General features: G+C 39.4%; 1 protein-coding gene across 1 annotated transcript in view; it reads right to left on the bottom strand.

Annotated features, from left to right (window-relative positions):
• c8h10orf67 (chromosome 8 C10orf67 homolog) overlaps positions 1 to 27667 on the bottom strand; it is a 159981-nt gene that overhangs the window by 16218 nt on the left and 116096 nt on the right. The window contains exons 13-16 of the mRNA XM_073052952.1: positions 27105 to 27170; positions 26898 to 26985; positions 16039 to 16101; positions 15860 to 15951 (exon numbers count right to left, since the gene is read on the bottom strand). Coding sequence (XP_072909053.1) covers positions 15860 to 15951; positions 16039 to 16101; positions 26898 to 26985; positions 27105 to 27170 — 309 coding nt within the window. The remainder of the gene's footprint in view (positions 1 to 15859; positions 15952 to 16038; positions 16102 to 26897; positions 26986 to 27104; positions 27171 to 27667) is intronic.

A 27667-nucleotide genomic window follows, 5' to 3' on the forward strand; every position in this document is an offset into this window, starting at 1 on the left:
GATTATGTGGATAATTAGAGTCTTTTTCCCCAGAGCTGAAATGGTTAACACGAGAAGGCACAGTTTTAAGGTTATGGGAAGTAGGTGCAGAGGAGATGTCAGGGGAAGTTTTTTTATGCAGAGAGTGGGGAGTGCATGGAATGGGCTGCTGGTGATGGTGGTGGAGGCAAATACAATAGAGTCTTTTAAGAGACTCTTGGATAGGTACATGGAACTTAGAAAAATAGGCTATGTGTAACCCTAGGTAATTTCTAAAGTAAGTACATGTTCAGCACAGCATTGTGGGCCAAAGGGCCTCTATTGTGCTGTAGATTTTATATTTTTCTATAAAATTATGTGCAATCATAAGAAAAAACTAACAAACAACACACTACCACATAAGAACACTTTTTGGAACAAATTTGCACCTCCTTGTGTTAGAATCTCTATCTTTCATTTATTAATGCATTAAATTCTATGTTTAATATTTTGCAGAGCTTCAATGATAACATGGCTTATTAGCTTTTATCATGGTACATTTTTGTGAACTCTTTCACATTACAACACAGAGACACAGATCTTACCATCCCCAATCGTTTTTCTGTTGATCAAACGAGAGCAGAAACTCCCATTTGGGAGGGGCAACATGACATTTCACTTGACAATTCTAAAAAAAGGTCACAGACCTTGCACAGACCCAAAGGCAGGGGGTGGGAGCACTTAACTAAAGCGTGTAACCAGCTCAAGCTGCAGGTTAGCCCTTTTGGAAGCAATGGAATTGGCAATCTTACAATCAGCTTCTCATGGAACCACAGAAACATAACCAATTGGTAAAGTTTATGTATGAGCCAATTTCAAGATATCCTGTCACAGTTTGTACATTATTGGCATTGCTGGCTGACAATTATACTCTTCACTTTAAATGTTTTTTTTAAATAGTATTTCTTATAAAGCAGTAAGCTATAAAAAGACAAGAAGCTTGCCCTAGAAATGACCTACAGCTTTTAGATTCTTTGAACACATCATTATTTCCATTGTTATGTTTGATTAATTGTGACTGATAAACTGGAGTGGGTCAAGATTTTGTCTTTATTGTCCAACATGTTGTATAGAATAATTTAGTTTGGTGTATAGCGAAAGGTTCAAAATTTTGTATAATTTAAGAATTACCCTATACGTTTTGTTGCTAATCAAAATTAGCCACAGATCTAACAAAATTATACAACTTACTTTAAAGGAGTTGTTCTCTCCTATAATAGCATGAATTGTAGCAATAGTCATGTAAATCTGTCAATCTTCTGCATGTCCCACTCAGCGACAAAACTCCATTGTGGTTTATCATTGATTCTGCCCCAGTGTTTGCAATGAACGTAAGCAAATCCTGATAGAAGTGTTTTGTGTGTGATTTTTTTGGGGGGAGGGGTGGGGTGAGGTGTTGAAATGATAAATGATGTCACTGAAAGCTGCACAATGCTACAACTTCACAATGGCACTGCACATGCATAAAATCAAAATGGCTTCTGAGAAATCCATTATTCCTCCCTTACAATACGCTTGAAACTGTTTTACAAGCTCTCCCAGTGTTTTATTCATACAGACTCCAAATAACATCTCACAATTTTACATGCATTTACAACTGAAATGTCATATTCAGCTTGAAAACTGCAGTATTTGACACAGTTCATATGCAGCGTTCACTCAACTAAAACTAATGCACACATAAAATGCGTGAATTCACACAGAATTGCATAATTAACACTTATTATGCTCTTCTTCCAATAAACTGACAGCTTATATGTAGCTTCCTTTGAATTCTATTAACTGGATCATTTTGAAATATTTATATCATTCATTTAAAATAGATGCAGTTTAAAGAGCACCATAATTCACCAAATGCCTAGTTTTCTTAAAGTATTTCAAATATAAGAATGTGCAGCAAACGGAAAATAATCAGCTTCTGACATAAAGTACTTATGAGTCTTTATAATGCAGTGAGTCATTGCTGGACTACGTCATTGACTTGATCTCAGCTTACTTTTATCTGTAGCCACAGGACTACCACAGTTTTACCTTCATCGTTTCTTATAGTTGGCAGTCCCTATGTCACTTACATGATTCAAAGTCATTCTCTATGATGTTTTAAACTCAAAGCAAGATGGAGTTAGCCTTTATATTCACCAATTCCCATTTTATGATTTATTAGAGGCATCTACAAATGTCTCATGTCATTGATTTGCTATTTCTCTGGCTACAGATGAGATGAAATGACACCATAGGATATCCTTATAGAAATACTTATGTGAAGGATCCATTGAAGGGACTTGCTCTCTGACTTTGTGAGCAGTAAATACAGTATTTTGAGGTAAGAGAATTATTAGACTTGTATATCTTTCTTGAAATATATAATTTTAAATGATCTATTATATTATTTCATAAATTTGTGAAAGTTTAGACTCTTGACTAGATACTAATATCAATGTCTGCAGCAGTGTTTAATAAACTTCAGCCCTGACAGAGATCTGACAAACTCTTGCAGTATTCTGCTTGATTATCTGGAGAATACATTGTTCTGTCTGTTTTGTCACAATGATTTTGTTTCAATCTAGCATGTCTTCTGCTTCTGTTCTCTCTTTTTAGCTTTTTTGCCACCTTAAATCTTTTCCAATTCTGTTTATCAAATTCTGTTCTTTCTTTAGTGAGAGCTGATGTGTGGCATAGAGAAAATTCAACAGTTGTAGGCTGAAGTTGAGGGAGGAATATAGGGAAAATATGCTCTTCCTAATTTTGAATCTGCCTTCTCTTCCTGTCTGTTTTAGTTTCTATCCTCCTGCCAGGTTCACACACACTGCACTATTTTATCTTATAGCCTTTTGATTGTTACGTTGTTAGTTCCTTAAGGTTGTCATAGCTGGGGAGGGGGTTAGTCCGGTTGAACTCCCAATGCCTATTATATGTTCCCAATGATGTGTATCTCAAGTAGCCTCTGACAATTTAGTCCAGCTCCTGGTTTTTATGTTTGTCTTAGCTACTAAGCCCAGCAGAATCATTTCTACTGATACGAGAAGGGGCAGAGGCAGGTTACTGGTGCCTTAAAACCAGTCTTCAGGCAGATGGTGCTTGTCGGTCATGGTTGGCAGCTCATCTAGGAGAAAGGAAGCTCGGATCTCAAATCTCCGCTAGCTTGTGGTTATACCCACTCATGGGCAAGGCTTCAGGAGAAAACCCCGAGGTGAAATCTGGAGCTGGAAACTCTAAGCCAGTCCTATGTTGAGTTCTACGCTGACTGGTAAATCCTGTGATGCTGCTGGTGCCAAACTGTATCAGTCTCCGTTGTTCCTTTGGAATCACCAGCTGCATGGAGAAGGGGAGCCTGCAGCGTGGGCAACAGCTTGTTTACTATATCATACTGCCCTGGCTTGCATATTGACTGATAACATAGTTAGGATGCAACATCCATCGTCGACCCTGACCAATGAAGGGCTGCAACAATTAGTCTTCATTAATCTTCAAACCCCTTCCTTGAGTATCATTCACTCTGCTCATTAGACCCTCAAATTCTTTTGGTTCTAAATCCTCTTTCCTATTATCCTTTTCCCATTTTCCCCTGTTAGTCTGGAGCTTTCAAAACAGAACATTCCAATTTTAAGATATCAAACTAGTAATAATCTGTGTCCCTCTCTCTAGCAGCATGCCTGTCTACAGTGTCAGTTGCTAGCAATCTGAATTTATGTTCTATTTATGCACATTATATGTATCAGTCCTTCTTACTTGACAAAAACCAGAAATTACTAGTTTGTTTCAAAATACATTAAATGTACATTGAAAAACAAGCTAATGATGTCTATTAGATATGGGAAGATATAGGATGGCTTCGAGTGCCAAAGCATGCGTCATAAGTGTGATTCCAAAAGCATCAGCTATCTTAGTTATTTGAGCTTTGTTCCCACAGATCCACAGATTTCAATGGGTTTGAATATGTGAGGTGAAGGTGATCTGCTAATGTTACTTTATGGACTTTAGCAAGGCCTTTGACAAGGTCCTGAATGGTAGGATGATCTGGAAGCGATCCAAGGTGGGATAGCCAATTGGATACAAAATTGGCTTGGTGGAAGGAGACAGAGGTTGTAGTGAAGGATTGTTAATCAGACTGGGACCAATACTGAGTCCACTGTTGTTTGTTAACTATATTAATGATTTGGATGACAATGTTGCTAACATCATGAGTAAGCTTGTGGACGACATCAAAGTTGGTGACATAGTGGACAGTGAAGGTTACCTAAGATTACAGCATGATCTAGATGAACTGCAGAAGGCGGCCATGGAATGGCAGATGTAATTAACTCAGATAAGTTTAAGGTGTGTCTTTTTGTTCAGTTAAACCATGACAGGATTTACATAGTAAATGGTAGGGCCCTGGAGAGTGTTTTAGAACCAGCAGACCTTGTGATAACACAGTAGCAACACAGATAGAGTGATGAAGAAGGCATCTGGCACACTCACCTTCATCAACCAGGGAACTGAGTACAGGCATTGGAATATCATGTTGCAACTGTATAAATCATTGGTAAGACCACACTTGGAATATTATATGCAGTTCCAGCTATAGGAAGGATGTCTTTAAGTTGGAGAGGGTGAAGAAAAGATTCACAAGAATGTTACCAGGATGGAAAGGATTGAGTTATAAGGAGAGGTTGGATAGGCTGGGACTTTGTTCTCTGGAGCATTGAAGGCTGAAAGGAGATCTTTTAGAGGTATATACTCAGTGGACACTTCATTATGTATCTCCTGTACCTAATGAAGTGGTCACTAAGTGCATCTTTGAGGTCTTCTGCTGCTGTAGCCTATCCATTTCAAGGTTCAATATATTTTGTATTTAGAGATGCTCTTCTGCACATGACTGTTGTAGCATGTGGTTATTTGAGTTGGCATCGTCTTCCTGTTAATAAGGCATTTCCATCCATAGAGTTGCCACTCACTGGATGTTTTGTAGCTTTTCACACCACCTCTGTAAATTCTAGAGCAGTGGTTCCCAAAGTGGGTGATATTGCCCACCTGGGGGTGATAAAGATGAGAGGGACAGTGGGGGCATTCTGTAGCAGGAAGGGCAGCTGATGGATTACAGGCTTAACTTAAGAAATTAATTACTTATTATAAGCATTTGATTCAGACAGCATCCTCTTTGACCTTCGACCATCAGGTAGGATATTAGGATATATAAAAACAAGAATGGTCAGGATGAGAAACAGTTTCTTCCACCAGGCCATCAGGCTTCTGAACTCCCTGCCACATTGTATTCGAGGTGTCACTGGTTAATTTGGTCCGTAACTTACAATATTTAATATTGATGCACTTTAGTTTGTTACTTATGTGTGATTCATCTGTAGATTTTATCCTTACCTCCATGTTATTGTGTGTTATGTGTACAACAGTGCTTTACACCCTGGTTCGGAGAAATGTTGTCTCAATTCTATATAATGTATATGGTTATATATGTTATATACATGTATATAGTTAAATGACAAAAAACTTGACTTGACTCAGTGCCTCATAATGATCACATAATCACCACATCTTTTGCTAACCCACTGTTCTCTTAGACTTTGCTTGAAGTGTGTTATGGTTGTTGAAAAGCAATATGGCATATTATGAGAAAAATGGATTGAAGAAATTATGTGATTTTTGGGCCCAGCCCATGCATTATTGCTGTTCACTATTGTAGTATGGTGCTAGTTGGTACAATTTCCATACTCTAATCATGCAGTGACACATTTCATGTGAATTAGGGTATGGCATTCAATAAGATAAACTTCAGAATCTGCCCTTTTGAACAGTCTTGACTGCATTTCTTTAGCCCATGGCCCAATTAGATACTAATGCCCTAGTTTAAGTACCTTCAAGCAGAGTCAGGTTTTGCCTGAGCTATAACTTTCCCCTTTATTGATCTTGAGGTTGGACTTAAACAATAGGCAATTGAATGTGGTCATTAATCCATAGCGAAAATGGCACAAGTAGACGAAACAAAAAAGAAGTGTAGACAGTATAGTGTGGAGTACATGAAATAAAGATTTATACTAGTACCAAGCAACCAAGTAACTAATGTGGCTGTTGTGTGGAAAGGTTTTTTTCAAATGAGGCAATGAAACCATCCTTGAACATTTGAAGAAATTACACTCTGATAAGCAAACAAGAACCTGACTTATTTTCAATCACTTCGTGAAAACTTCCAGAAACAGAAAATACTTCAAAACATGTTTGCTAGAATTTCACAGGAAAACAGTGATGGATTGCCGGCTTAATACAACATGCCATTGCTCAGTGCTAAATCTGGAAAGCCCCATACAATTGGAGAAGACCTGATTCTCCCAGCAGTAAGGGAAGTTCCAAGTATGTTTTGCATAAGTCACCAGAACAAATAATTAAAGTGATTTCACTCAGTGACAACTCTGTTCAAAGACGAAGAAATGAAATGTGGAAGGCACATAATGCAATATATTTAGCAACAGAATTTGCTCTGCAGTTGGATAAGTCAACTTTGTTGGGCAATGAATCTTTGCTTCTTGGTTATGTTTGTTTTATAAAAGATGAAAGCATGGTTCAAGAGTTGTTATTTGCAAGGGGACTAGAAACAGATATGAAGAGGGAGTCAACATTTTGGTTAATGAGCAATTTTTCAAAGAGAAGGACATTCTGCTCACCAACAGTATTGCTTGTGCAACAGGTGGGGCACCACTAATGACAAGACACCACTATGGATTTATTACTTTCTTGAAAAAAGCTGTATCTAACATACTTACCATTCACTATGTAATTCACAGAGAACATCTTGTTGCAAAAGACTTAAGTGATTGGCTACATAAATCATTAAATATTGTTATCACAGCAATAAATAAAATCAAGTCCCGTGCTCTCAATTCCATACTTTTCGAGAGCTTTGTATTGAGAATGATGAACAACGTCATTGAGAAGAACATGGTAACATGGTCAATGACTATCATCCAGCAGCACTTAAATCCACTGTGATGAAGTGCTTTGAGAGGTTGGTGATGAAACCTGCCTGAGGTGCGGCTTGGATCTGCTTCAATTTGCTTACTATCACAACAGGTCAACAGCTGATGCCACTTCATTGGCTCCTCACTCAACCATCTGAACAGCAAAGGTGAATACACCAGGATATTCTTTATTAACTACAGTCAGTATTCAATAATATTATCTCATCAAAACTAATCAATACTGTAAGCATCAAAACCTTGGCCTCAATACCTCCTTGTGTAACTGAATTCTCAATTTCCTCACTTGCAGACCCCAGTCAGTTTTGATTGGCAACATTATCTCCCCACAATTTCCATTAGCACAGGTGAACTACTGTGAACCACAGATGAACAGGTGTACCTGCTCTTCTCATGTTATGGCACAGCTCCATTGCCATATTCAACCATTCAGGCCATGATCTCTTCTCACTGCTACCATCAGGAGGAAGATACAGGAGTCTCAGGACCCACACCCCTAGATTCAGGAATGGCTATTATCCCTCAACCATCAGGCTCTTGAACCAGAGGAGATAACTTCACTCTACTTCACTCACCCCATCACTGAACTGGGCTCACTTTCAAGGACTCCATCTCATGTTCTTGATATTTATTGCCCATTAATTAATTTATTGTTGTTGTTGTTATTATTATTTACTTTTTGTTATTTTTGTATTTGCAATTTGTTTTCTTGATTGCCCGTTCTGTTGGGGGCAGCCTTTCAATGATTCTATTGCATTTTTTGTATTTACTTTGAACAATTTGAATGCTTGCTGTTGCACACAAAATGTCAGATGGCTCTTAAAGGGAAACTGCCTGAGACACTTCTATGCACCTTTTGAAACTGTTAAGACTTGAATGTTTCATTCAGTAATCAACTCAAGAATATTAAAAGCATGACATTGCTTACTTGTCATAATTATTCACAAAATTTAATGAAATCAGCCTTTAATTGCAAGGAAATGCTATGAAAGGTTGTCAAAATCCTATCAGTTGTCTCCACACATCTGTCCAGGTTAATCCTATTTAAGTGCAACACTAGTTGTTGCAACCTTTTCCAATTTCTGAGCCTCTCTAAGTTGGAAAAGAAAGGAAAAATACCAGGTGATGATCTTCAGGTATACTGTGCCCACCTGGGTGAGCTGCATAAAGACATACCAGAATATTTTAGGAATTTCTCTTGATCCAGATTCCAGATTGGGTAATAAATCCATTCCTGAACATTTATAATGAGGAATTAACAGGAAGGATGAAAGAAGAACTGATCTTGCTACATGACTTTGAGCTAAAACCGAAGCTCAAAAAATCACATCAAGACTTTAGGCTGCAGAAAAAAGGTTATCCTATACTGTGGAAAAGGTTAAGAATTTCTTTATTGCCTTTCCAATGTTATATTTAGTGGAACATTGTTTCAGTGCAGTTACCCAATTTCTTACAAAGCAACAAAACAGACTGTAAATTACTGAATGTGGGGCTCTGAGACTCATTTTGAGAAGCTGATATTGATGGACCAAGCCCATCCATCTCATTGAAAGGTAAATGTGGAAGTCATGTATTCTGTGTTGTGTGTTTATTACGTTAATTATGATAGTTAGTTTCATTAGTGGGGGCATGATAAAGATGAAGGAAATAAGTTTCATGTTCTTGCTTATTTCATGGCAGTTTGTGGCTTGGGACTGGCAGAGGTCATGTCTTTGCTGACCACTTGATATCGCTTCAAGATTATATGCTTGCTAATTGTTAATAAAGGATTGAAATAAGGAAGTTGATTCTTTGGAACAATCATTTCATTGAGCTGAGGGTGCATCATTCAAGTATAACAATCCTGTAATAGTCGAAGACTAGTGGCAATTGTTATGATTTTGGATTATCTTTTGCTACCACAGTGAAAAAGCAATTGAATATTGAATAGTTGTATGTTCTAAAATTGTTGATGAAAATTGATATTACTGTAATTAAAGAAATAATTTTATTTGTAGCTTTAAATAGATTTGAATATTTCAAATAAAATTTGAAATAAAATAAATCAAAATTCTTTCCAGATTTTATATATTAGCTGGAAAAGGAGAGGGGGTTGCTGGGGATGTTGTCTGAGATTCAAGGGGCAGTGGTGCAAAGATGTTTGTGAAACACTGCCATAGAGACTGTTGTGCATGAAAATCCCAAGAGATCCCTGAGATATTCAAACCACCCCATCTGGCACAAACAATCATTCCACAGTCAAAGTCTTATAGGTCACATTTCTTCCCCATTCTGATGTTTGGCCTAAACAACAAATGAACTTCTTGATCTTGTCTGAATGCTTTCATGCACTGAATTGTTGCCACATGATTGACTGATTAGATTTTTGCATTAATCAGCAGGAGTAGAGGTGTACCTAATAAAGTGGTCACTGAGTGTATAAACCAAGAGGGGCATAGATAATCAATACATACAAAACGCTGGAAGAACTCATCATGCTAGGCAGCATCTATTGAAAAAAGAACAGGCGATACTTCAGGCCGAGACCCTTCGGCAGGACTGGAGAAAAAAAGATGAGTAGTAGATTTAAGAGGTGGAGGAGGGGAAAAAAGAAGCACAAGGTGATAGGTGAAACCAGGAGGGGAATGGATGAATAAAGAGCTGGGAAGTTGATTGGTGAAAGAGATACAGAGCTGGAGAAGGCAGAGTCTGACAGAGAGGATAGAAGGCCATGGAAGAAAGAAAAGGTGGGAAGAGTACCAGAGGGAGGTGATGGAAAGGCAAGGATACAAGGTGAGAGAATGGTGAAGGTAGGGTGGGAGGGGCATTACTGGAAGTTTGAAAAATTGATGTTCATGCCATCAGGTTGGAGTTTACCTAGATGGATTGACATACCAGAATGGGAATGAGAAGTGGAATTAAAATGAGTGGCCACTGGGAGATCCTGCTTCTTCTGGTGGACAGAATGTAGGTGCTCTGTGAAGCAGTCTCCCAGTCTACGTCGGGTCTCACCAATATACAGGAGGCCACTCCGGGAACACTAGACATAGTATATGACCCCAACAGACTCACAGGTGAAGTGTCGCTTCACCTGGAACAACTATTTGGGGTGCTGAATGGTACTGAAGGAAGAGGTGTAGGGGCAGGAGTAGCACTTGTTCCTCTTGCAAGGATAAGTGCCAGGAGGGAGATCAACGGGGAGGATGAATGGACAAGGGTGTCATGTAGGGAGTGATCCCTGCAGAAAACAGAAATTTGGGAAAGAGGTGTGTTGGATGGAAAGATGTGCTTCTTGGTGGGATCCTGTTGAAGATGGCAGAAGTTCCGGTGAATTATGTGCAGTATGCGGAGGCCAGTGGGGTGGTAGGTGAGGACAAGAGGAACTCTATCCCTGGTAGGGTGGCAGGAGGATATGGGGTAACAGCAGATGCGCATGAAAGGGAAGAGATTCAGTTGAGGGCAGCCTTGATGGTGGAGGAAGGGAACCCCCTTTCTTTGAAAAAGGAGGACACCTCTTTATTTCTGGAATGAAAAACCTCATCCTGAGAGCAGATGTGGTGGAGATGGAGGGAAGAAATTTAGTCCAGGTAGTTGTGAGAGTCCGTAGGTTTATAATAGACATCAGTAAGTAAGCTATCTCCAGAGACAGAGGCAGTTAGATCAAGAAAAGGAGGGAGGTGTCGGATATGGACCAGGTAAATTTGAAGGCATGGTGGAAGTTGGAGGAAAAGTTAATGAAGTTGACGAGCTCCACATGGGTGCAAGAAGCAGCACCAATGCAGTTGTCGATGTAGCGTAGGGAAAGTGGGGGATGGATATCAGTGTGGGCTTGGAACATAGACTGCTCTATGTAGTTGACAAAAACACAGGCATAGCTGGGACCCATGTGCATGCCCTAGGCTACACTTTTATTTGAAAGAAGTGGGAGGAGCCAAAGGAGAAATTATTAAGAGTTAGGACAAGTTCTGCTAGATGGAGGAGAGTGGCGGTGGAGGGGAACTGGTTGGGTATGGTGTCCAGAATGAAATGGAAAGCTTTGAGGCCTTCCTGGTGGGGGTTGGAGGTGCACAGAGACTGGACATCCATAGCGAAAATAAGATAATGGGGGCCAGGGAACTTTAAGTCATTGAAAAGATCCAGAGCGTGTGAAGTATAGGAAGGAAGGGACTGAATTGGTGGGGATAAAACAGTCAAGGTATGCAGATATGAATTCAGTGGGTCAGGAACAAGCTGAAACAATGGGTTTACTTGGACAAGCGGGTTTGTGGATCTTAGATAAAGAGGATAGGCACTTTGCTTTTCATAAGTAGGAGAGTCTAAAACTAAAGGTTACAGATTTAAGGTGAGAGGGCAAAGAATTAAAAGGGACCTGAGAGAATTTTTTTAATATATACATAGAGGATGGTGGATCCTTGGAATAAACTGCCAGAGAAAGCTGTAGAGGCAAGTGCAATTATAAACTTTAAAAAACATTTGGAAAAGTACATGGATAGCAAAGATTTAGAGGGCTAAGTGCAGGCAAATAGGACTGGCTCAGATAAACATCTTGGTAGGAAAGGATGAATTATGCCAAAAAGCCCCTTTGTGTGAATAGAACCCTATCACTCTATGACTCCAGTTGTATTTGGCTAATGGCAAATTTCTCGCAAGTATTGTTATGTCCCTCAAGCCATTCTTTCCCTCATACACATGCAAAAACACATGCATACAGAGTTTCAGCTTTTAAAATTAATTTCAATATAAATCGCAGTTTAATCATATTTTGAGATGTTTTGAGCAGAAATCAGAAGAAACTGAACAATAATATGATAGCACAGGGCATGTGTGCAAAGGGGGTTGGTAAAAGAAAATCTACAATTAAAAACAGACTATATAGGTTGATAAGAGATACAATTGTTGAAGGACATGCTGTGAAAATGAGACTGGACAGGTCTAGAGAGCAGAAAGAGATAAGAAAGTTTGAGAGAACCAAACAGCTGTTGCTTGAGAACCCTAATCCAGATTGAGCTGGTGATGATAAGCTCTGGTGAAAAATATTAGATCTCAACTGTTGCCTTCACAAAGGGCTGAGGCCTTCAAACACTGCAATTCAGGCAACAGATGAAACGAAAGACTATTTTATAAATATATTTGATTTATGCCATTATGTGATAAATAACCGTCATGTTTCTTTGAATATTATTATTTAAGTTACATAGAAAAAGTTAGCAGTTTAATGATTCAGATTAGAGATTCTTAATAGTGTTACCAGATGGTCATAGCCTTCAATTGCAAGCATACGTGAACCATATACAACTTAACAGAAAATTTATAAAGTCAAATTGGTTTTGTGAAGGGAGAAAGATAACGGTTGAAGAGCTGTAAATGAAGATCAAGTCAGTTGTGATGGAGAGCAAACAATAAAAAGGAAGCCATCTCAGTTGTTTGTAGAAACTTTTGTCATCAGAACATATACGACAAAGATGGAGAAATTGGGAGAATGGAATTGCTGAGTGTTGTAAATAGGTAAGAAACGTACCAACACAGCGCCATCTACAGATGTAAGACATAATTATGAAATCAACAGAGTGTAGATACAATTAAGATTGAGAATTTACACAAAGTGTTTGCTGATGAAATAATTTATAAACTTTAACAGCTACGAATCTGCTGGACATTAGCTTGTTTCAAATTTCAGTTCCTGTGCCACCTTTCATGTATTGTTGCACATGCTTTTTGTATGTCCCTAAACCATTCTTCCCCATTTATTTATTTAAGATATGACGCAATATAGGCTTTTCCAGCCCTAAAAGCTGCATTTCCAGCAACCCCTGATTTATCCCTAGCCTAATCACAGGACAATTTACAATGACCAATTAACCTACCAACCAGTATATTTTTGGACTGTGGGATGAAACCGGAGCACCAGAAGGAAACCCATGTGGTCTTGAGGAGAATGTATAAACTCCGGCGGGATGCACATTCATGTTCTAGGCCTTTAATGTCTCACTCTGTTCTCTCACTCTAATTTCCACTGCACGTCCTTCCACAGTTGTATGCTTATCTTGTATTAGCTCACAAGGTCTGTTTTTGTAGAACCAACCAGAATGATACACGTTCATTTGGCATGCAAAACAGGGGACCTTTATGTAACCTATGACCTAAGGCTTATGCAAGGATAGTCCCAACTCATTTGAACCTTTGATGCCAATTTCATTGACATAACATTTTAATACTTTGTGAAAATATGTTACCAATTGTTGCCAAAGATCAAACTGCAGATCTCTTGCAAACCCAAAAGACACAATTGATAATGATTTTTCATGCTGCATGTGTTAAGTATATACAGTACATTCTTCCTGTCATTCTATGGGTGTTTGCTGATTGTCCAAGTTTGTACCCACATCCCAAAGATATGCTGGTGCATTAGATTCATTTAACTTAATATATCCTTTATGTTGCTAAGTCAGCAAAGAAATAAAGGAGTTGATGAGCAAGTGAGAAAGAAAAGAATTGTGTTAACTGATGGAATTGCTCTGCTCTGCTTTGAGTCAACATGGACTCAAAGGGTTGAATGGTCTTCTTTGGTGCTGTAAAGGGAAAGTAGATTTAGGATTCCAGCATAAATGTGAAAGTCACAATTTTGAATGCTGCTCTTTAAATTGTGATTTTTTAAACATCCTCCAGTATTGGAAACCATGAAGTTTAGCAATGCAGTAATTTGGTAGTAAATTTCTATTGCTTACAATATCTATCTAATAAATCTGCTCTAAATTTAAAGTCCACTCACTTAAGTAGAAAGGAACAACTGCAAGTGAGCAAGGAAAGGGAACAAGTTTATGTGACCTTAAGTTTTTGATGTGTTTCAGGTTTTCTTTACCTTTTTATATTTTTAAGTAATTTCAATGTTTGACCTTTTATAATATTTTTAAATTTTGAATTTATTGAGGATCATTTGGGCATTTTGCATCAAGTTATACTGGCAAATCTGCAAAAGGTAATTTGAACTTTTCTTGTGGATCAGTGGCAAATAGAAATTCTTTCACTGACTTTGAAATACATCCTTACTTAAATTTTTTTAAACACTGCCTTTCTAAATATGTGAAGCAGCAAGCTACTTTTCTACCAGATCTTTAGAATATGCAATGGTATGAATGCATTTAATCTAACCTCAGCTAGAATTTAATTAAGTTTGTACAAAATTCAATGATATTATTCATTTATGTTTGATGACAAAGATCTTTTAGCCAGCGTTATCGCTGCACTCAACTAATAGATTACTTACCATTTTCCTGTAGAATAAAAAAAGACAGTTCACATGTCTGTTTAAAAATTATTCTTAGGACCTGGCCATTAGTGGCATCTCTGGCATTTATTGCTCATTCTTGCAATATAAATGTTTTCCAACTTAGTCTAAACTATGAATATTTCTAACTTTTTGCACATGCAGTGTACAATTTCAAATTGTTAGAAATATAGTTTAAACTAAGTTGGGAACTTTCCCCATTTGGAATGTCATATGAATGACCAAGTAAATAATTAAGTAGCAAAAGGCTGCTACTTTTGTAACGACGTCTATAACTAATCTGAAAACAGGTGATTGCTGCTTCACGCCAAGTTAGATTGTGCATAAATTACACAGTCATAAAGATGAAGTGATGGGGTTTGTATTCCTCTGTGACTAGTATAAGGATTTACTTAAATTGATTTTTCCAAAATGGAAACATAGACTTGTATGAAACATCTTGGGATATACAATGGAAATAATTTTCTTTCTTGACTATCCTTTGTAAAGAAAACCTACCGTAGGTTCCCCAGAAGCATGTGATAACTTACAGCAAAAGTTATAAAATGGCACTAAGAATTATAAGTCCCAGAACTGATATTCTGCCATAAAACAGATTGTTAAAAGACAAATTAAATTTGACCTGTTAAGCCAGTATGACAGTTTTAAATATAATGATGTAAATTATATTATTTTAGGAAAAGAAAGTGGCAAGTATGAGAGGTATTGCAGTAAATAGGCCTCCTTTAGAAAGAGTCCAAGATACTTATCTGAGGAAAGTGGATAAACTTTTCTTTTCCAGCTATACTCTGTGAGGAAGGTGCATCGAATGAAAACTTATTGTTTTGATGTGAATCATATTTTTATATGCTTTTCTTGGACTTTATCTATTTGACTGCTAAAATTAAGAATTCAATATTTAAATACACTATATTAACATAACATGCTTCATAGTCATATTATGCTAATCTTAACTAATGCATATGAATCTCTTGGTGTTGTCAGCTACATTTTGGAAGGCTGATAGCTAAGCGCTGGGACAATGATTTTAACTCTCATGTTGTAAAATACACTGTGTTTTATTTCTGGCCTCAAATAAAACTTAGAGATCCAGTTAGTATGCTGGTATAAATATTTGTGAGCGTGTTGTGCAGTAGTCCTCTGAGTGTTGAAGGAAGTGGTTCACAAATTGTGTAGGTTATCTATTCCCACAAGATACGTACAGTATCTTGTTACATATAATTGCTGGAGTGGTATGATTGAGAGATTAGGATTAAATTGCTGATCATAAGAAGTTTGAAGTGCTTGTATAGGCTCTAGCTAAGGAATGTAAAAATATGGTGGGTCAGAGGTATGAGACAAGGCCTGAATTATATGACATACATACGAAGACTCATATTATATTGATAAGTTTGATGCTGAATTTGTACCGAGATTGTTGAGACAAAGACCAATATTACTTGCGTAAAAACTCATAACGAACTCACTGAGTGAATAAAAATCATAGAGATTTTACAATGTTGTTAATACTGTTGATTAATTAGGTATAATACTTTGCTACTTAAAAAGCAGATAAATATGTCAATCTTACTGATCAAGATTATTTTCCATTTATTATTGAATACTTTACCTTAAATTAGCAGCTCCTGGTGCACTTGGAGCTTTGTCCATTTTATGCTCCCTTTGAGCTGTTTGTGGTGCTGACTGGGACCCTATCTGAGGCTGAAAGAAAAGAAAGAAATCAGATCTTCTTCTTGCAGTCAAAGGGTACTTAGTTTTAAATGTTGTGGAGATGTATAGATTACCTACCAATGGGAAATATGAAGAAAAATTATTTTTTGCTTGAAAATCAATCCAAGGAGATTCTCCAATCTTTGGAATAAAATAAAAGGCTTCACAAATTAGGATAACATATAATTAATCATATTTCGTAAAGATGTAATTTCTTTCTCTCGTTTTTTTTTCCACTATAGGGGCATCAAATTCACTGTATTGTCATTAGTCCTCTAGTCACTTTGTCTTGTATGGTAAACTGGATAAACTAATTCAACACTAAGGAGACACAGGAGACTGCAGATGCTGGAATCTGAAGCAAAAAAAAAGGAAGTCAGCCATATAGCATCTGTAGAGGGAAATGATTAGTTGAGACCTTTTATCTGGATTAAGTGGTTGAGGCCTTAGCAGTAACTCCTGAAGCAGATATAGAAACATGGAACAATTGAACATTTGGACTGGAATAGGCTATCTGGCCTTTCAAACCTACTTTGCCACTTCATACAATCATGGCATTTGACAAGGCCCCACATAGGAGAATGTTCATTAAGGTTAGAGACCATCAGATCCAAGGCAAGCTGGATCCAAAACTGGCTTGGCAAATAAGAGGGGAAAAAATTATGGTGGAGTGGTATTGTGATAGGAAACATACAATCAGTGTGAGATCCTTATTGTTTGTAATGTATATTTACATTGTGAATAAGAGGTATTAATGAGGTAGTAATAGTAGTCTTGCAGATGACACCGAAGTTGTTGGCATTGATATAGGATGATATTGTTCAGTTGGAAAGATGGACAAAACAATGGCAGATGGAACTTAATTCTGATGAGTGTAAATAATGTTCTTAGGGATAACTAATTAAGGTAGTGTCATACACAATGTCCCTCAGGTGTATTGCGAGATCTTAGTGTACAAGTCCATGGATCCAAGAAAGTGACAGCAGAGGTAGACAAAATGGTGGAACAATGATTATGGGATACTAGCCTACATTATCCAGTAGATTGAATATAGGAACAGGGAGAACTCAACTTTATAAAATAGCACTAATCTGGAATATTGTACAGTTCTGCTTAGGAGTTTGATGGTGGGGTACTTACTAATGGTAATGCTATTGAAAGTTAAAGGCAGGTAGTTTGAATACTGTTGATATGCAACTGTGATCTTACAGAGATTACTTGACTTGACAACTGTTTCTTTAAATTGGAACATTTCACACTTCACTATATGAAAGATAAGAGAGAGAACAAATGACGTATTAAAATATTTAGTCAAAGATCTATTTTGGTTCACAATTAAAGTTGACATGCTTGAACATCTTCATAACTCAGCTGACCAAACAGCACTAGCACTGGTTGGTAAATTTTATATCAAGAATAATAAACCATTCTTGAAATAACAATGAAATGGAAAAGGGCCAAAGGTTTTTACTTATAGGAAAGTCCACAAGGCATAGATACTCAAAAGCAGTGTAGCTTACCAGAATAAGACCATAAGATATAGGAGCAGAATTTGTCCATTTGTCCCATTGAGTCTGGTCCACCATTTAATCATGGTTGATCCTTTTACCCTCCTCAGCCAGACTCCCTGACCATCTCCCCATAACTTTTGATGCCATGTCCAATGAAGAACCTATCAAGCTCTGCCTTAAGCACATCCAACTACCTGGCCTCCACAGCTGCCTGTGGGAATAAATTGCACAAATTCACCATCCTCTGGCTAAAGAAATTCTTCTGCATCTGTTTTAAATGTACACCCCTCTACCCTGAGGCTGTACTTTCTTGTCCTAGACTCCCTCACAATGGGAAACATCCTTTCCATATCTACTCTGTTTAGGCCGTTCAACATTCAAAAGGATTCAATGAAATTTTTTCTTCATCCTTCTAAGTGAGTACAGACCCAGAGCTATCAAATGTTCCTCACATGATAACCCTTTCATTCCCAGAATCATCCCTGTGAACCTCCTCTGAACCCTCTCCAACGCCAGCACATCTTTTGTTTGAGTGAAAGCTCAAACAAATAAATAGAAGGGTAGCTCAAGCGGAGCGGCCAGTGAGTGAGTGGGCCAGTGAAGGAGTGGAACTTTGAGGCTTTGACTTGAGAGATTCTGGTAGTTTTGGCAGTTGGACTATGCAATCAAGTCAATCAAGATTTGAATCACTCAGCAGAAAGCAGTTAATTAGATAATCAAGATTTGAATTGCTCAGATTCAGCAGAAAGCAGCTGATTGGGCAATTGAGGTCAGGTGACCAAGCAGTTTGAAAAGCTCAAACAAATAAATAGAGGGATAGCTCAAGCAGAGCAGCCAGTGAAGGAGTGGAGCTTTGAGGAGAAGAGGTGGAGGATGAGCTTACTCCCAGTTAGGCTTTACAATGCCTCATGATGATGATGTACCTCATGTGAGATGTTGCGGTCTTGGGGGAACTCTCATCCCACAGAGTCACATCTGTCAGAAGTGCATGCGGCTGGGCAATATAGAAGACCGCGTAAGGAATCTGGAGCAGCAGCTGGATGACCTTTGACTCATAAGGGAGAATGAGGCAGTCATAGATGAGAACTACAGGGAGGTAGTCACACCTAGGCTGCTGGAAGCAGGTCGTTGGGTGACAGTCGGGGGGGGGGGGGGGGAAGTGAAGGTAAGTAGACAGGTAGTGCAGAGCACCCTGTGGCCATTCACCTGAATAATAAGTATACTGTTCTGGATACTGTTGGGGGGGACGACAACCAACCAGGGGTGAGCCACGGTGGCAGGGTCTCCAGCACTGGGTCTGACCCTGTGGTGCAGAAGTGTGGGATGGAGAAGAGGAGAGCATCGTCACTGGGGACTCTATAGTCAGGGGAACAGACAGGAGACTTTTTGGATGTGAGAAGGACACCTGCATGGTTTGTTGCCTCCTGGATGCCAGGATCTGGGATGTCTCTGACCGGGTGCATGACATTCTGGTACGAAAGGGAAAGCAACCAGAAGTTGTGGTACATGTTGGTACCGATGACATGGGCAGGAAGAGGGATGAGGTCCTGAAGTATGAGTTTTGGGAACTAGGCAGAAGGTTGAAGATTAGGACTTCAAGTGTGGCATTCTCAGGATTGCTGCCAGTGCTATGTGATAGTGATGGTAAGAATTGGAGGAGATGGCAGTTGAATGCGTGGCTGAGGAGTTGGTGCAGGGGGCAGGGTTTTAGATTTTTGAATCATTGGGATCTCTTCTGGGGAAGGTGGGACCTGTACAGATTGGATGGTTTGCACCTGAACTCGAGGGGGAGCAATATCCTTGCAGGTAAGTTTGCTAACATGGTTCAGGAGGGTTTAAACTCATTTGCAAGGGGGATGGAACCTGGGGTGATAGAGCAGTGGAAGAAGTGCATGGAGTAAAGCCAGATCTAACATATCTGAAGTGTGTACTTCAATGCAAGAAGCATCAGGAACAATGGTGATGAACTGAGAGCTTGGATACATACATGGAATTATGATGTAGTGGCCATTACAGAGACTTGGCTATCACCAGGGCAGGAATGGATTCTCAATATTCCTGGATTTCAGTGTTTTAAAAGGGATAGGAAGGGGGTTAAAGGGGAGGAGGGGTGGCATTACTGGTCAAGGATACTATTACAGCTACCGAAAGGGTGGAAAATGTAGCAGGATCCTCTTTTGAGTCAGTATCGGTGGAACTCAGGAACAGAAAGGAAGCAGCTACTCTATTGGAGTATTCTATAGGCCTCCTGGTAGCAGCAGAGATACCGAGAAGTAGACTGGGAGGCAGATTTTGGAAAGGTGGAAAAATAACAGGGTTGTTATCATGGGTGACTTTAACTTCCCTAATATTGATTGGCACCTGATTAGTTCCAATGGTTTAGATGGGACAGAGTTTGTTAAGGGTGTCCAGGATGGACAGGCCAACTAGGGGGGGAATGCCATACTGGATCTAGTATTAAGTAATGAACCGGGTCAGGTCACAGATCTCTCAGTGGGTGAGCATCTGGGGGACAGTGACCACTGCTCCCTGGCCTTTAGCATTATTATGGAAAAGGACAGAATCAGAGAGGACAGGAAAATTTTTAATTGGGGAAGGGCAAATTATGAGGCTATAAGGCTAGAACTTGCGGGTGTGAATTGGGATGATGCTTTTGCAGGGAAATGTACTATGGACATGTGGTCGTTGTTTAAGGATCTCTTGCAGGATGTTAGGGATAAATTTGTCCCGGTGAGGAAGATAAAGAATGGTGGGGTGAAGGAACCATGGGTGACAAGTGAAGTGGAAAATCTAGTCAGGTGGAAGAAGGCAGCATACACAAGGTTTAGGAAGCAAGGATCAGATGGGTCTATTGAGGAATATAGGGTAGCAAGAAAGGAGCTTAAGAAGGGGCTGAGGAGAGCAAGAAGGGGGCATCAGAAGGCCTTGGTGAGTAGGGTAAAGGAAAACCCCAAGGCATTCTTTAATTATGTGAAGAACAAAACAATGACAGGAGTGAAAGTAGGACCGATTAGAGATAAAGGTGGGAAGATGTGCCTGGAGGCTGTGGGAGTGAGCGAGGTCCTCAATGAATACTTCTCTTCGGTATTCACCAGTGAGAGGGAACTTGATGATGGTGAGGACAATATGAGTGAGGTTGAAGTTCTGGAGCAGGTTGATATTAAGGGAGAAGAGATGTTGGAGTTGTTAAAATACATTAGGATGGATAAATCCCCAGGGCCTGACAGAATGTTCCCCAGGCTGCTCCACGAGGTGAGGGAAGAGATTGCTGAGCCTCTGGCTAGGATCTTTATGTCCTTGTTGTCCACGGGAATGGTACTGAAGGATTGGAGGGAGGTGAATGTTGACCCCTTGTTCAAAAAAAGGTAGTAGGGATAGTCCAGGTAATTATAGACCAGTGAGCCTTGCGTCTGTGGTGGGAAAGCTGTTGGAAAAGATTCTTAGAGATGGGATCTATGGGCAATTAGAGAATCATGGTCTGATCAGGGACAGTCAGCATGACTTTGTGAAGGGTAGATCATGTCTAACAAGCCTGATAGTTCTTTGAGGAGGTGACCAGGCATATAGATGAGGGTAGTGCAGTGGATGTGATCTACATGGATTTTAGTAAGGCATTTGATAAGGTTCCACATGGTAGGCTTATTCAGAAAGTCAGAAGGCATGGGATCCAGGGAAGTTTGGCTAGGTGGATTCAGAATTGGCTTGCCTGCAGAAAGCAGAGGGTCGTGGTGGAGGGAGTACATTCCGATTGGAGGGTTGTGACTAGTGGTATCCCACAAAGATAGGTTCTGGGACCCCTACTTTTCATGATTTTTTTTTAACGACCTGGATGTGGGGGTAGAAGTGCGGGTTGGCAAGTTTGCAGATGACACAAAGGTTGGTGGTGTTGTGGATAGTGTAGAGGATTGTCGAAGATTGCAGAGAGACATTGATAGGATGCAGAAGTGGGCTGAGAAGTGGCAGATGGAGTTCAATCCGGAGAAGTATGAGGTAGTACACTTTGGAAGGACAAACTCCAAGGCAGAGCACAAAGTAAATGGCAGGATACTTGGTAGGGTGAAGGAGCAGAGGGATCTGGGGGTACATAAACACCGATCCCTGAAAGTTGCTTCATAGGTAGATAGGATAGTTAAGAAAGCTTATGGGGTGTTAGCTTTCATAAGTCGAGGGATAGAGTTTGAGTCGCGAGGTTATGATACAACTGTATAAAACTCTGGTTAGGCCACACTTGGAGTACTGTTTCCAGTTCTGGTCGCCTCACTATAGGAAGGATGTGGAAGCATTGGAAAGGGTACAGAGGAGATTTACCAGGATGCTGCCTGGTTTAGAGAGTATGGATTATGATCAGAGATTAAGGGAGCTAGGGCTTACTCTTTGGAGAGGAGGAGGATGAGAGGAGACATGATAGAGGTGTACAAGATATTAGGAGGAATAGACAGAGTGGACAGCCAGCGACTCTTCCCCAGGGCACCACTGCTCAGTACAAGAGGACATGGCTTTAAGGTAAGGGGAGGGAAGTTCAAGGGGGATATTAGAGGAAGGTTTTTCACTCAGAGAGTGGTTGGTATGTGGAATGCACTGCCTGAGTCAGTGGTGAAGGCAGATACACTAGTGAAATTTGTTATGCCCGCAGCCCCCTCCTTTGTGAGAATTGCAAGAGTGCTCTTGGGTTGGGTCAGGGGGCCCTGGAAATGAGAGAGGGACGTGCAAGATGCCTCGTCCCTGGCGATGTAAAATCCCAGGACATATCCATTGTTTCTTGGAGACACCTTTGTGGATTGTGATCCTATGCTACGTGACAGAAAGTGGGCTGGGTGACGGGGAGAGATTGCATCATCCACCAACCTGATTGACATCTACAACCCTGCAAGTCAGGATAAAAGAGGGGCTGTAGGAACAGCCCCCTTAGACGCACCAGAAGAAACGCTAGCGATCCCGTAATAGCGGGAAGCCATTTGAAGGAAGCCAAGTGCGTTCGGTTCCCTTGCCTGGGAACCGGTGGCTGATACTACAGAAAACGACTTTTAACTAACAACGGGGAACCAACTCCCCCGACTCAACGGATTGGCCTCATCAAAAGACCCGGGCAAGTTTAAGACTGTCTCTCTTTAAAACCCAAAGAGCTGCATCTTGAATGAGCATCTTGAATGACATTGACTTTATTTTTCCATCGGACAATATAGTATCCCCTAGACAAACGATAGAGCTATTTCTTATTGATGATTATGATTATACCCGTGCTTTTAGATTGAGTATTGATGACATATATTATCTGAATGTTTGTATTAATCTTATTTTTGTGCCCCTTTATAAATAAAGACTTTTTAAAATAGTACCATCAGACTTCAACTGACCTCTCTATCTTTGCTGGTAAGTGACCCAGTTACGGGGTACGTAACAAATTTAAGAGACTACTAGACAGGTATATGGAGGAATTTAAGGTGGGGGGTTATATGGGAGGCAGCGCTAAGGGTCAGCACAACATTGTGGGCCAAAGGGCCTGTTCATCTTTTCATAGATGAGGAACCCAAAACTGTTCATAATACTCAAGGTGAGGCCTCACTAGTGCCTTATTAAGCCTCAGCAGAACATCCCTGCTCTTATATTCTAGACCTCTTGAAATAAGTGCTAATATTGCACTTGCCTCCCTTACCACTGACTCCACCTGCAAGTTCACCTTTAGGTTGTTCTGCACAAGGACTCCCCAGTCCCTTTTCATATCAGATTTTTGGATTTTCTCCCTGTTTAGAAAATAGTCTGCACATTTATTTCTTCTACCGAAGTGCATGGCCATACATTTTCCAACATTGTATTTCATTTGCCACTTTCTTGCCCATTCTCCAAATCTGTCTAAATCCTGCCTAAATCACTACCTACCCCTCCACCAATCTTTGTATCATCTGCAAACTCTATTCCATCATCTAAATTATTGATATATAGTATAAAAATTGAACCCAATACCAACCCCTGTGAAACACCACTAGTCACTGGCAGCCATCGGAAAAAGGATCCATTTATTCCTGCTTGCTGCCTCCTACCAATCAGCGAATACTCTAATCGTGTCAGTAACTTTCCTGTAATACCATGGGCTCTTAACTTGGTAAGCAGCCTCGTGTGTGGCACCTTGTCAAAGGCCTTTTAAAAGTCCAAATATACAACATGAACTGTATCCCCCTTGTCTATCCTACTTGTAATTTCCTCAAAGAATTCTGACAGGTTTGTTAGGCAAGATTTTCTCTTAAAGAAACCATGCTGACTTTGTCCTATCCTGTCTTGTGTCACCAAGTATTCCAAAACTTCATCCTTATGAATTGAACCCAACATCTTCCCAACTACTGAGGTCAGTCTAACTGATCTATAATTTCCTTTCTGCTGCCTTCCTCCTTTCTTAAAGAGTAGAGTGACATGTGCAATTTTCCAGTCCTCTTGGCACCATGCCAGAGTCCAATGAATTTTTGAAAGATCACTACTAATGCTTCCACAATCTCCACCTCTACATCTTTCAAAACCATAGGGTGCAGTTCATCTGGCCTGGGTGACTTGTGTACCCTTGGGTCTTTCAGCTTTTTGAGCATCTTCTCCCTTTTTTAAAATTATTTTTTAATTAGTTTTTCTATACATTTTACAAATTAAAAACCCCAAATCCCAATGAGGAACATTAATACAGTGCAAAATTAAGCATACAATGACAATAGGCTACAAAGGAAGAGAATTTGACAAAAAAGCACCTAAATTGAGGACAAGTAAACTTAGTATCCTCCCCAAGCCCCACAACACAAAAAAAAACAACTCCAGACCAACCACAACACAATATAGAGAATATAAATCAGGACAATCAAACTCCCAGACTGTGAATACACTTAGCAACAGAGGATAATAATGCCTACTACCAGAAAAAAAAGGGAGCTGAAAGCAAGGGACCGAGAAGGAAAAAAAAACCCTAGTCAAGAGGAAGGTTATGAAAGTACTCGATAAAGGGTCCCCAGACCTTATGGAACTTTAGATCCGAATTAAGAACTGAATAATGAATTTTTTCGAGGTCCAAGCAGGCCATAATGTCGTTAAGCCATTGAGCATGAGTGGGCGGGGCAACATCTCTCCATCTAAGGAGGATCAAGCGTCTAGCTAGGAGAGAGGCAAAGGATAATATTCGGCATTTGGTCGGACTCAGACGTAAATCTGTCTCGCCCCAGAAACCGAACAAAGCAATTAAGGGGTTTGGTTCTAGGTGCTGATTCAGAATACACGATAATGTAGTGAAGACATCTTTCCAAAATTTCTCCAAGCTAGGACAGAACCAGTACATATGGATGAGAGAGGCCATGCCCCTCTTGCATTTATCACAGAGCGGACTAATGTTAGGGTAGAATCGAGATAGTTTAGATTTAGACATATGGGCTCTATGAACAATCTTAAACTGTAAAAGGCAATGGCGAGCACAAAGAGAGGTTGAGTTAACCAGTTTGAGAATTGAGTCCCAGCTCTCATCGGATAAGGAGGTATTTAAATCCTGCTCCCAGGCCATTTTAATTTTATCCACAGGGGCCCGTCGTAAGGCTGCTAATTTATCTCGAATAATTGATATTAAACCTTTGCCTAGTGGATTAATGGAAAGAAATAAGTCCATAGCATTCATCTTCTCCCTTTTAATAGTAATTGCACTCACTCCTCTTCCCTCACACCCTTTAACATCTGGCACATATCTAGTATCTTCCACAGTGAAGACTGATGCATCTCCTTATCCCCCATTATTATTTCTCTGGCCTCATTTTCTAGTGGCCCGATATCCACACTCTGCTCTCATTTTTTTTTTACATATTTGCAAAAGCTTTTACTATCCACTTTGATATTGTTTGCTAGCTTGCTTTCATATTTCTTCTTTTCTCTCCTAATGACTCTTTTGTTGCTCTCTGTATGTTTCTAATAGCTTCCCAATCCTCTGTCTTCCCACTAAATTTTGCTTTGTTGTACACCTTCTCTTTTGTTTTTACATTAGATTTGACCTTCCATGTTAGCCACGGTTGTACTATTTTGTCATTTGAGTATTACTTTTTTTTGGAACACATCTAATTTTCACCTTGCTCATTTTTCCTAGAAACTCGTGCCATTACTGCTCCATTGTCATCCTGCCAGCATCTCCTTCCAATTTACTTTGGCCAGCTCCTCTCTCATACCACTGTAATTTCCCTTACTCCATTGAAATAACGTTACATCAGACATCACTTTCTCCCTATCAAATTTAAAGTTGAACTCAATCATATTGTCACCACTGCCTCCTAAGGATTTTTTACCTTAAGCTCCCTCATCACTTCCAGTTCATTACATAACATTCAATCCATACAGTTGATCCCCTAGTAGGCTCAATGACAAACTGCTCTAAAAAACCATCTTGTAGGCATTCAACAAACACACTCTCTTGAGATCCAACCAACCTGATTTTCCCCATCGAACTGTAAGTTAAAATCTCCATGACTATCATAACATTGCTCTTTTGATATGCCTTTTCTATTTCCTATTGTAATCTGTGGTCCATATCCCAGATACTGTTGGGAGGCCTGTATATGTGTGCCATCAGAGTCCTTTTACCCTTGCAGTTTCTTTACTCAACCTACAAGGATTCAACATCTTCCCATCCTATGTCACATCTTTCTACTGATTTGATACTATTTTTTACCAGGAGAGCCATGACACCCCCTCTGCCTACCTTCCTAACCCTCTGATACAATGTGTAACTTTGAACATTCCGTTCCCAAATACAACTATCCTTCAACCACTATTCAGTGATGACCACAGCATCATACCTGACAATCTGTAATAGTGCAACAAGATCATCCACCTTATTTCTTATACTCTGTGCATGGAGATATAATAAATATATAAATAATTCTATTAATTTATTTATTGAAATACAGTGTGTAATAGGCCCTTCCAGCCCTTCTGGCTATGCTGCCTAGCAATCCCCCAACTCAATACCTAGCCTAATCACACGACAATTTACAATGCCTAATTAACCTAACAACCAGTACATCTTTGGACTGTGGGAGGAAACTGCAGCACTCAGAGGAAGCCCATGTGGTCACAGGGAGAACAGGCAGTGGCAGGAATTGAACCCGGTTCTGTTTAGCATTGTGCTCAACACTCTGCTACCATGCTGCCCACTACATTACAAGGATTACTTTATGAGATAATTTGTATAAATCAAGTTTATAAAATTTGGGCAGTTAAGGGGTGGTTTGATCAAAGGTTTCAGTGTTTTAAAGGAATCTGATGGAAATAGTTTTTAATCCACTCTGCTAAATGGAAAATTTGGATATTGGTACCACAGATAAAAAAGTAGGAACCTTATACTTTAAAACTGAAGAATTAGGGAACATTCTACAGAGATTGAATTGATACTATCGCTACATATTTTTGAATTGTACTTACTATATTATGTGTAAAAGCACAGTGCAGCGATGGTGCTTGCCGTTGCAAAGAACATCTCAGATACATCTCATCCTTTATTGCATGATAGCTGAAAGTTCACATATTCATTTATAAAATAACACTGGATTAGCAATGGAGCACAAATCTTATATTGTTTAAGGATTACAGTAATATGTTTCATTGACAAATGAAATCTATAAATCATACCTTTGCTTCAGTATTGCAAACTTCTTTTCCCAAATTCGATTTGATCGATCTCGCTGTTTATTAAGACTAAAAATAGATAATAAAGATCAGAAATGTCCACCATTCTGTAATAATTTACATTTATATGCACATAGTTTCATATTCAGTAATACTGTTTTCAAAAGATAGTTTGGCAGATGTCTTGCAGCACTGAGCGGATACCCTGTTGTTGAAAATGCGGAAGATCTATCATAGCACTTGATGAATTAGAAAAGATTTGGGAGAAACAAAGTAATTTATGATTAGTCTGTGGAGAAAATAATGTTTGTCTTACTAGGTCAGGAAGATACAGTATAAGGGTACTCCAGGACATATAGAAACAAATGCAGATGACAGTTGTTTTTGCAAAAACAAGCTTACTGTATTGACATTGTCAAATTTCTCAAATTACGTTCTTTGCTTTGTTAAAAGGCACCTCATTTCTATTTATTTTTAAGCCTTGTTTGCCAATAATTTTGTGCGACAGCAGCTAGAAACATTGATACCAGTCAAGAATTTTGGAACATAGAACATGGAACAATAAA

This window comes from Hemitrygon akajei, chromosome 8 (genome assembly GCF_048418815.1).
Source record: "Hemitrygon akajei chromosome 8, sHemAka1.3, whole genome shotgun sequence".
In the NCBI taxonomy this organism is placed as follows: domain Eukaryota; kingdom Metazoa; phylum Chordata; class Chondrichthyes; order Myliobatiformes; family Dasyatidae; genus Hemitrygon; species Hemitrygon akajei.